The 12,145-nt window shown below is 32.0% G+C and overlaps 1 protein-coding gene across 1 annotated transcript in view; it reads right to left on the reverse strand.

The window, feature by feature from the left end:
- The window catches only part of MS3_00008513 (uncharacterized protein), a 52,212-nt gene extending 41,451 nt beyond the window's left edge, over positions 1-10,761 (reverse strand). The window contains exon 1 of the mRNA XM_012937011.3: positions 10,212-10,761. Within this exon, the coding sequence (XP_012792465.3) occupies positions 10,212-10,473 (262 nt within the window). The 5' untranslated portion in view covers positions 10,474-10,761. The remainder of the gene's footprint in view (positions 1-10,211) is intronic.
- Positions 10,762-12,145: the final 1,384 nt, after the last annotated feature.

Consider the following 12,145-nt stretch of genomic DNA (forward strand, 5'->3'; position numbering starts at 1 on the left):
GTAGTCTGCTTCTATATAAACCATGTATGTCTGAAATATACGATTCAGATGTCGGAGTCTGATATTTGTGTTGTGAACTGAATGGTCTGTGGTAGGTATGAAGCTATTATACAGAGAACGAATAACGACTCAGAGTTAACACAAGATTGCTGGTGATGGTTAACGCATTATTGGTTTAGTAAAGGGACAATGTCATAAGAGTTGATATTCTAGTTAGTGATATTTTCACATAATATTTGGCGGGTCACAAGATATAATAATAACGTCTCAAACTGTGAAGTTGCATTGCACAAAACAAAATCCAACTTGGATTCACCAGTTCTCTCGAAATTACTAGTATATCATTCTTACGTATGTTAAACAGTACGAGACAAAGTTCCGGGGTTTCCAGTCGACTAACTTCAATCACGTAGCATTTCTTCAAATTATACAATCGACAAACCGATAAAAAAATCTAACCTTTAACTGTTTATTTCTTTGCAGAAAACATTGTTATAGTATTTCTAATATTTGAGCAGAAAGTTTCTAGACTTTCCATGTAAGTATTTTTACCTCTCAAGTGTTATCTATTGGATAACCAATATATCTTATTCACCAATAATTCAAATACAAAACTAAATGGATAATTTAATTATCTATACAACAAATAAGATTAATTCCATCTTCATGTCTAAGTAACTTTCATTTAATTTGTATAAAATACAAGAATGAATGAATATCCAAAGGAAAAGAAGCCAATGCAAGTGTAGTTCAATCACAGTTTTCATTGTTATCACATGGAAATAAACGAATATAACAATATTTAAGATTAAATGCTTTTCAGTCAAATATAGAGTACAATTCCTGGTGGTGTGTGTATGTAGTGAAGGTTCACTCAATTGAGGAAGACCAATTTATTGTTTAATACAAAATTACAAAGTTCTTTTGTAAAATATGAAAACGATATATTAAACACTTCATTTGTAAATCTTCCATTAATTGTTTTTGAAACTCTTCATGATTTTTCCAATTCTCAGTTCATTTGTGTTTCACTTTCTGTTTTCTTCAGTTCAATCTTGTCAACCTTGTACTGCCAGGCATTCCATTTATGATTTCTGTTACATACTACTTATGTCTGTCGATATATATATTGTGGTTATGTAACAAGGAGTATTTAAAATAAATTCAAACAGATAGTCAATGTTATTTAACATCAAACTAAAATATAGTTTAAGGGAGAGAAATGCTCATTACATCTGCAATCGTTCTTGAATGTGCAAATAAATTAGATCGAAGGGAAGTTGAATTATAATCTTATACACTGCTGAGATATTGGCAATCCACAAACTCAAGCCTCGAACTTTTCGTAAAAAAAGATTCGTCTAACTTCTCATCCTTCTTTTTTGATTGGGATCATGAACCGATTGATATTAGACTACCATTGAAAACCTGGAAGCACTGGATGGCCGTTTCGTCCCATTATGGGACTCCTCACCAGTGCGCATCCACGACCCCGCTCGTGCGATTCGAACCCGTTGGCACTAATTCCCTTTAGTAGTATGTCTCAGTTCGTTTTTCCATTTCCCTTCATTTTTATTTGATTATTATTGACTATTTTTATAATTAGTAAAGTGTACTTTTAAACTGTCATCAGTTATTATTACCTTTAAATAAGTTTTCTCGATTATCATTTAGTTTTTATTATGATGACCTTTATGTTTGTCATTTTTTCTTCATATCTGTCAATTGGACAATTATCTGATCCATAAATTACCTTCATTCTTGTGTTCTTTTCCTACCCCACGGTTATTACGTAACGTCATTTGATAATAGGAGTGTTAAATCAATTAATGATGTAATCTATTCTATCCTTCGATAGACATATATTTACCATACAACTATAAATATGAATATGAAACTTAAATAAATGAAAGGAAAATGTTTCTCCACTGAATTCTTTTTATGAGTTATTTTAATTATCTGTACAATATTATTTTTAATGATGAATAATTATTTTATACTCAGTATTGGATTGTGGAGATTATTCAGTTTTTCGACTGAAATCATGGACCGATGAATGTTAGAATCTTGCGAGCGAGATCGTGGATGTGCACTGGTGAGGAATCTCACACTAAACGGCTGCCCAGTGCTACCAGGCTTTCAATGGTGGTTTAACAACAATCAATCCATGAGTTCAACCAGAAAAACCAACCAAAAAATCAGCGTTAAGATTTATTGGACATATAAATAGATTAGTTTTCTTTTACCTCAACCTAATCAATTCCGGTTCTTTAAAAAGATTCATTTACTTTCAGTTTGTAACATTATTAACTTTAAGTATACATATATTAGATGAATGAAAAGACATATTTCATATTGTGTTCTCAAACTAATCAATGTAAGGTGTTCCAATTATTTACTTGTTAGTATCTTTATTTAAAAAAAACAAAGATCAAAATCCAATTTCCGGTGTTCTTTTCTGTTTATATACACTTGTTAAGTGATTAAAAAGTAATAATAATGAAATATTCACAACGTATTCATTTAAACATTCCATATTATTCACAGAGAAATATATAGTTTATTGTCACAATTGATTGATCACTAGACGAGTGGCCACATTACAACTTGGTCGATAGCATTTGATCCGCACTAAGAAGGACCTGACATACATGATATTGATCACTACCTAGTGATCAGTCGCGCCCCGGATAGCTCAGTGGTAACATCTCTGACCGTGAAGCTGGGTGACACGGGACTGAATCTGCCAATGAGTATAAGTTCTTTCAACATTACATGTACATCTTGCTAACGAGTGCTAAATAGCATGAAACCCAAGTCCAGGGTTACCTGTTGACTACCTCCAACTACCATCTTATAGCTTATTGTGTTGGCAATTTATGTGACATACTAATATTCATTCTTATTATTCTTACGTGTTTTGACAATTTACTAATGCGCGGTTTAGAATCAGTTTAATGTTAAATAAATTTAATAATTTACAGAAACAACTTGGAAAAAAGTAAGGAGTATACAATGTAAATTTAATTAGTAGTGAGGCCAGCCTGATCATATCGGTTACCTATTCTGCTATCTAGATATTTCAACAAGCTAACTGTTTTTGTGCGTTTATGAAATGTTCACAACCTTTCGCTGTACAGATTAGGAAAGAGCACAATCAAAGACATTGTGGTTGTCGACAATGTGCAACGAAAAGAATGTACATTATTTATATATCGATTCTAATTGGCCATCGCTCAATATTTATCGTCAGGATCGATCAAGAAATAAGAAATGGAAACTTGGTGAAATACTTCGTGTTGAAAATTCTATATTGTACCAAAGATATAATATTGAATAAAGCTAATGATAATAACCATATTCAAATTATAAGATATACATTAATAAATGTATTCTTATTCATGTTAAAATGTTTAGTTGTTGAATGAAATCAAAAAAGGTGTTGGAGACGTTAGATCCATAGAAATCACTAAGTAAACGTCTTATTTTTATAGTTTGAATTTCTTATTTTTGCACAAACAAGCGCCCATTTTTACCTTCAGATGGTATTTCCCACTTAGAAAGACTTTAAATGTCATTGGTTCGTTTCCTTCTTTTTAACACGCTATTTTTTGACATTTCGCAAGAACAATTTTATATTGTATATATACGTTTAAGTTGTGTGCTTGTTCGTCCATGCTCCTGCGGGCTTGTGGAATACACTTTTCCTTTAGCTAAACATGATCTACTCCCTCTAGTTATCAGGGGTGTGGAGCAGTGGAATATTTAGATTGTCCTGTTGTTGTATTGCTGAATTACGTTCCAATCACCGGTTTTTAGGTGATATTAATCTATTCAAATATAGCAAAAGCAATGACTGCCTCTGGCTTTTAAGCAAAACGAATCACTGCTTGCAAATAAACCATTAATTATGCATTTCATCAAAAGCATTGCGAAGTCTTTTTTATAACATATAATTAACCATAATTGAAAAAACAAAAACAAATTAAATTGGTATGCAAAATGAAATCCAAGAAGTCTACTGTCTATTGAACCGTTTAGTTCTGAGCAAAACAATTTTCAGTGAAATATTTATCATAAGGATTGAAAAGAATCTTTGCAGTGTTTATTGAGACGATTACCAGTTGGTGTTGGTCGACAGGAAACCTAATTAAGCAGAAGTTTTTAGATGGTTGACGCTCGTTAGTTTGTTTTATCGACAGTTTTGAGTAAATTAGTGCTTCATGTAAGAATCTAACCGGAATCACTCACTTTCACAGTTTGGGACAATACCAATTATATATTTCAGTTACGATATCTTGTAAAACTAAGATATTTAGAATTGATTAGTTAGTGAGTAATGACAAATGTCTTGTTTTACTCTTTCTTTAGACCTTGATCGATAGAATTCGATCAGTAATAAAGGACTAGATAAATAATTGTAAACGTTTCTCTAGTTACCAAGATGAATATTCATATGCCTTTAAATTTGTTTTAAACGCCTAAACCTAATCATGTAGTGAAAAATAAACTGAAATGCCTATAAGGCTATTAGAATTTAAAATTAAATGTTTTGTTTTGAAGAATTGAACATAGTCTCAAATGTATAATTACAAAGAACTTGTTTACGAATATACATGAAGGCTTTCAATATTAATCAACATTCGTTAATTTGAATGAACAGAAACTAAATAAGCATTTTTATCATCATTAAAAAATGTATTCTATTCTTAACAACTGCATATAATGAAAATGGTCAAGTAGAAATAAATCAAAAATGATGATTTGTTTGACAAAAATCGGCAATATCATTTTTGATCTATAAAACTGGCTACAAGAGGTATATCCTGGAGTTCTAATGAGAAGCAGTGACTGGTGGAGTTCAACCGGGTCAGTTGTGAGATAGTAACTCACTGATGACAATGGTGGATGTGTCGCTCAATTTCGTGGATTAGTTAAAGTTAGACATTAACACCGTTGGATGCCGGCTCACTGGTCTAGTTGGTTAAGCGCCTGGCGGGAGATTGATAGGTCCTGGGTTGGAATCTCGTGGTGTGGGGGCGGGGTCATGGATGTGCACTGCTGAGGAGTCCCACAATAGGACAAAACGGCCGTCCAGTACTTACAGGTTTTCCATTGTGATCTAGCTTTAAACGACTCATGATCTCAACTTTTGAAATTTTTTAATTAAAATAAATTTATAAATCATTAGACTATGGAAAAATATTCAGCCCTGTTTTTTGAATCGAAATAAATTCCACAAATGATCTTCAAATAGTATACAACATAGTAACATAAATAATAAATTTAACCTTTGAATACAAAAAATGTACATGAATTGGTTTCTTTTTTTTCTTTTTATGTATAGAGAGTTAGTCGATGATCAGTAAAATTATTTTTCTTGTTTATTAGTTAGATTAGTGTAGAAAATACTTAATGTTGAAAGGAAATTAATGCAAACATAAGAATTGATATTGACTTCAAAAGATAATCACAGTTATTATAATCAATAAATGAAATAGATTCAAGTTAGAAGATTATGAATGAGGATTTTTTGGTATTGTAAATTAACTGATCATTAGAGTGTTCCAAGGGATCTTTTTTAATTTCAATAGTTGAAATCATGAATCAATTGAAGCTAAACCACAATGGAAAATCTGAAAGCCCTGGACGGCTGTTTCGTCTTATTGTGGGACTCCTTAGCAGTGCACATCCACGATCTCCCCCGCAAGACTTCAAACCAGGACCTATCAGTCTCACGTGCGAGCGCTCAACCTCTACACCACTAAACCGGCTGGCATTCAACGGTGTTAATGTCTAACTTCAACCAATCCACAAAATTGCGCCACCGTCCATCAATGTATTCAGCGAGCTGATACCTCACAACAGACCTGGTCTAACTCTACTAGTAACGGTTTCTCACTAGAACTCCAGGAAATGCCTCTTGAAGTTAGTCACTAGTGAGCAGATGATTATTATCATAAGGAGTTTTGTGGAGATTTTAGTGATTTCAATAGTTGAGATCATAAATCAATTGAAACTAGACCACCGTGGAACACCTGGAAGCACTGGACGGCCGTGTCGTCCTTGTATGGGACTCCTCAGCAGTGCACTTCAATTGACTCATGATTTCAACTATTGAAGTTTCTGATATTTGTTCATCATTTTTTTAATCATAACACTGTATTATAATAAGAATATTTGAGATTCATCTTTATCTGTTCATATTCCATTGATCAGATGAAATGCTATTTTTAGTCATACCTAATAGTCAAGTCAAAATCTGTGAAAACAAAAAATTGATTTCACTTCCATGAAAAAGAAGAAGAAAGAAGTTGCCTTTTGAATTTTTTCTCTTTTTTCACTTCTCCTTCTTCTTCAAAAGCTATACACACAAATTCATATGAAGAAAAAAGAAACGGTTCTTAAAATGTCAGGGAATAATTATAACATAGTTTGTTGATAATTCGAAGTAAATAAAAAACAAAAACAAAAAACTAATAAAACAAAACGAACACTACAATTTGTATAAGATAAGATTTATATTAAGAAATTTCAATATATATAAGTTTAAAGATATAATAATATTGTTGATATATGTTATGAAAATAGATTAGCTTCGAAATACCCTGGTATAGCCGAGGGTAGAGAGAGAGAGTCAGCTATCCTTAGAAAAATACTCTTACATAGTCATGCGTATACAGCTACTGTTAGGGATTTACTACTCACTGCCTTCAGGTGGTGAGGGTGCTAGTTAAAAAATTCGGCGCATTAACTGGGTTGGTGAGCTCGGAGGGTCTACCTAGGGGAGTTGGAAAACCCCGATTCCAAACCAATGGTGGACATGAGCTCCAGGATCGTTAGGGAAAAATGGGGTATGAACCTATTGCTCATCACCGGCTACCATGGAACTGCATCACCTGACGTTGATCCACTGACTTGTAGATTAGACCTTTAGGTCAAAAGCTACAGGTTTCCCCTCCTAGAAAAACCACCTCCTTCGGTTTGGGCACATGGGCAGTATCACAGCCCACACACAAATCAAGTGACTTGTGTGGCGCATAAGTATTCGGTGTCCCTTTGTACCATTGTTTATATGTTCAAATAAATAAACAAATAAAAATACCAATACTAGTTTTTTAAATGATTATGGTACATATGAGTTTTTTTTAAAGAACTTTCTGATCATACACCATGTGATTAGTCACTTGGAGTATAAATCTACACAAGATTATATTGTAGAAACGACAAGTGAATTAGGTAATATGCCATTAAACATGTTTATCACTATTTTTCAATCAACAACCTATAATCTTTTTTTTTAATTTTAAAGACTTTGCTTAGACAATTTCAAATCATGAAAAGTAAATAAGAAACTATTGCATATTGATTTTTTCCCAAAATGACATGTTACCACATGGTCAATAGTCAGAACATATTATCATTGTCAAGAAATACATATAATCGAATTAACGAATTGTTGAACTGAAGAGAGGAGAGGAATTCAGTTACACGTGTTTCTTCATAAATAAAACTCGTCAGTTAAATGTACTTGAGCATCAACGCTCATGTTCACATCAGGACTCAAACTAAGTGTTTCTTGACTTTACATATCTACATTAAGTCCCTATAGGCGCTTGCTTATTCTTCGAGTATATATCCTATATATTATCATTAGTAAGGATTTGTATTCCTGATTGAATTTAAATCAATCACAAATATCATATACGGAATTGTTTGAATCCTTAATAATTATGATCTAAACATTTTAATGTGTTAAACATTTAACATAAACATATCACTTTACAATGTAAATAGACATATTCATTCGCTTTTACTATCAAACTTTGCCTGTAGATAGGTCAAAGAAAACTTTAAAAAACTCAAAATAGAACCATGAAAAAGCATAATGAACACATTTTTTATTGAGTGATCGATTAGAGCAAAACCGATAACCCAAAACAGTAATATATATAGAGAAGTGAAAATATTTAATATCGTATATAAATACTTTAATTATTCAAGTAACCATTAGTATTGTTTTAACAAACTGAAATTGCAACATAGTGATAAATTCACACTGTTTCAACCAATAGGGTACAATCTCGGACCCGAATTTATCTACTTCAGATCAGGTAGTCAAATACTATTACTAAGCGTTGTAGGTATACGATCACTAACTTGGTTACTAAGTTATAGTTGTACATAATAAATTGTTTTGAAAAGTATGTTCAGTATATCATTTGCTCATTAGTCCCAGACGTAAACTATCGAATTCAATAATTCTCACAAATCAATCTTATAATAATAGTAAGTGGGATTTAGTCATGTCCAGTGTAAAGCTGTTATCAACCAATGACATCGAAAGATATTTGTACAACATTGTTTGAAAGTAAATAAGTAAACCTTTGGATACCGACTTAGTTTTGAAGATTAAAAGTCAATATGAGGACTGAATGTAATGGGTTTGACCTTCGTTATGGTTACAGATGAGAACTCCTGATAAGTCCCACGTTGAGACAAAACAGACCTTTACTGCTTTACAATTCCAAATAATTACATAATCAAGCTCAGTTCTTGAAGTAAACCACGAAAACGCGATATATGTAATAAACAATCAATACAGTGATCTAATTGTTAATTATTGTTTGTTTATCTTCATTGCTTACGACATAGGAAAAAAGAGCTACATTTAATTAAGTATATCTACTGATGTCAGAATTTAAATTTAAAAAAGTCCAAAAAGTTGTTGGTTTCTGTAGTGTAAGAGCTTGTCACACCAGTTTCTATTTAGCTAATTTAAGGATACCAAAATAATATTCATTAAAACATAATATTAACTAAATAAGTATATTCAATTGTTTATTTGATTGTATTAGTTTTTAGTTATATATTTATTTTAACACACAGATATTGGTACAAGGAGGCACCAAATACACATGCGCCACACAAATCGCGTTTGATGTGTGTGAGGGCTGTGATACTGCCCAGGTTCTCAAACCGAAGCAGGTGGTTCTCTTAGGGTGCCACACCCAGAGTCTTTGACCTGAGGGTCTGATCCACAAGGCAGCGGAGCAACGTATGGAGATGCAGTCCCATGGCAGCCAGTGACCAACGATTGGTTCATACGCCATTTGTTCCTTCAAAATACTGAATCCAATGTGCACCATTGCTTTGGAATCAGGGTTTTCTAATGCCCCTAGGTGGACTCTTCGTATCCACCAACCCGGTTAAAGCGCCGGACGTTCGCTTTTCGTCCTCTCAATTTCGTAAACAACACCTTTGCCACGATAATGCAGTGGGTAGGACTTCCCTGGCTGAGGCTATATACTCGTGGCCATGTGAGAACATTTCGAGTGGGAGAACGGGCTCTCCCAGCTCTCGGTCGTACCAGGGCATTCGGGGGTGATTGTATTAGTGTTATACATTAAAATGGTAAGTGTTACTGTACCTACACATTAACCAATAATAAAAATTGCAAATGTTTAGGAAAATAACATCATAGGATTATATTTGTCAAAGGTAGTTATATGAGATTGACTTAGATATTTTCCTAATTTACTTCCTTATGTACACAGTCCTAACTGTCTGAGAAACTCACTTGTCAAAACTTAAGTTACCCTCATATTTATAACTCATACTAGTATCAATTTACAGAAATTTTAACCAGTTTCACAGTTTGTAATATAGCTACACATTTTACACAGCAACAATCTATTTCATCAACTCCAAAAAATGAGACTCATACTTTTATAAAATATACTCTTTCCCTGTTTATGTTTCAGAATAAAGTTATCACACTGCTATTCTAATAGGCTAATTTTGAAAAGAGTTCACTTCACAGATTAATTTTAGCTAACTCTGGTTAGATATTCACTTATAATCCATGAAATGTTTCAGTTGTGCACGCCTACTATCCTGTCGGAATGAAAGTGTTTAGATCACGAAACATCTCTATTACCTTGAAAATATCGGATCAATTCACATTAATAATTGCAATCTATTCCCAAATAAAATGAGACTACCATGATAAACTTGTCAACAAGCCATATACTAAAGATATTAAAACTTGTAATTTAACAATAGATTAACATAATCACTTCAGTATGTAACTGGTTTTAGTTGCAATCTAGAATTTCTATAAGAGAGAAATTACAAAGCAACAATTTATCTTTAACTAACTTGGTTAATAAAAGTTATAATTCAACATTAAATTACACATATATATTTACCTTTGCGATTAATATGAACAATGCTATGGTCAGATAGATTATCATATGTAAGAGGTAAATATAATGATTCTTTATTTGTTAAATTATTTTTCTTCATTTGAATCTTTTGTAAATGTTGATTTTCATTAGAATTTTGATGTATATATTGATATCCCATCACATGCAATGAATTCATTAATTCTTTAATCATACATATGAATACAATAAAATAGAATAATTTTATAATGAAACTATGAATACTACTGATATTGCTTAAATTCATTATTATTATTATCAAATTTGTTATTTATATACATTTAAATCATTTCATTTAAAATGAATATATATAGAGTCATAGAGATTCATGTTTAGATGGCTTGTTTAAATGAGAAACAATAACCATTGACTTAGGAATCTTTTGTTTGAATGATTTTTATGTAGATAGGATCTTTTTTTTCTTAAATTTATTCTATTCCATATTAGTAAAAAATATTCTTTCATCACATATTCAATGGTATTTAATATGAAACTAGATAATCAGTCGTTTATTTTTGATCGGATATTATGAAATGATGTAGAAAAAAAAATAAAAAAAGAAAGTTGAAGAAGCTTTTATCTGATTGGTCAATTAAATAATTTAGCATTGACCAATCACATTTTAATTTTATTATTATCATAAATCATTTCAGGGTAGTATAGTGTATAGAAATAAGTACATGTTAACTAGACTAAATAATTGAATAGATGAAGGCTTAGAAGAAAAAGAAGAAGTATTTAAAAAATCAGTGGTTAACTTTTGAAAATTAGGTTTTTATAGTTTAGTTTACTAAAAATTTCTAACATAGTTGTACTAAATATATATGTATAATACGTCTGTCCAACTCCGCCTGGAGTCCCTCCGGGGGCTACTGCCGGTCCCAAGCCCGGATAAAGGAGGAGGGTTGGAGATGGGGTTAGTTACCTCATCCCACAGAAAACTCACTCGCTGAAAAAACGCTAACCAGAAAAAAGTATTAAACGTCTGTTCAACTATCGCCTACTATAATGTTGTAGGTGTAAGTTAAAAAAAACTAAAGGCATTCAAATCAGATTATAATAACATTTTGGGCAAGACCATAATTTATGGACAAACCAATCAGATATAAGACGACGAGTCAGGAATTCGGGCGCGGCATTATAGCTGATGTCAGTTCGTGATGAAAATACTAAATCTTATTTTAACCCTAACCATCAACTGTAAATGAGAATTCTGATTGTTTTATAACACTCATTCAGTCCTAATTAGAAGCTGTTCACTCCCCAGGTCACTTCACTGTCACTCAAAGGTCGTCTATAAATTATAGTCGCACCACAGTTTGTCTATTGTAGTCAGTTATCTTAATAAATCCATACTACTTAGTTATGGTCTACTTGATTATTATATTTAATAGTTGAAGATATTACTTAATGTGAATCAGGATCAGTATGGTATTTTTACGCGTAAATTTTCGCACTATCAGTGATAGCGTAACTTCTAATTAATTAATTTCATCTCTTTACGATGGTATAATGCTGCAATATAAACCGAAACATATAAAAATCCCAGGCTCCACACTGTTTATGAATGATTAACTAACTGGCTAACACTATTCTAATGCTCTTTTTTCACTAAAATTTTTTACTATATCTAATAGTTGAATTCATTAGTCAATTGAAACTAGACCATCATAGGAAACCTGAAAGCACTGGACAATTTAAAAACTAGTTATTTCCATCTCACATGTATATTCACGTAATAATAATAAATATGGGCTAGACTATAATTTATAGATGAACCAATCAGATTTATGATAACAGATCCTAGATTTTGGCTCGAAATTCATTCACCCATTTGGCTAAATACCGTCTCATCATTATAACTGATGTCAGTTCGTGATAAAAACCCTAAATCTAATTCTTAACCTTAACTATCAATT

The sequence above is a fragment of the Schistosoma haematobium genome, chromosome 6 (genome assembly GCF_000699445.3).
Source record: "Schistosoma haematobium chromosome 6, whole genome shotgun sequence".
Taxonomy (NCBI): Eukaryota; Metazoa; Platyhelminthes; class Trematoda; order Strigeidida; family Schistosomatidae; genus Schistosoma; species Schistosoma haematobium.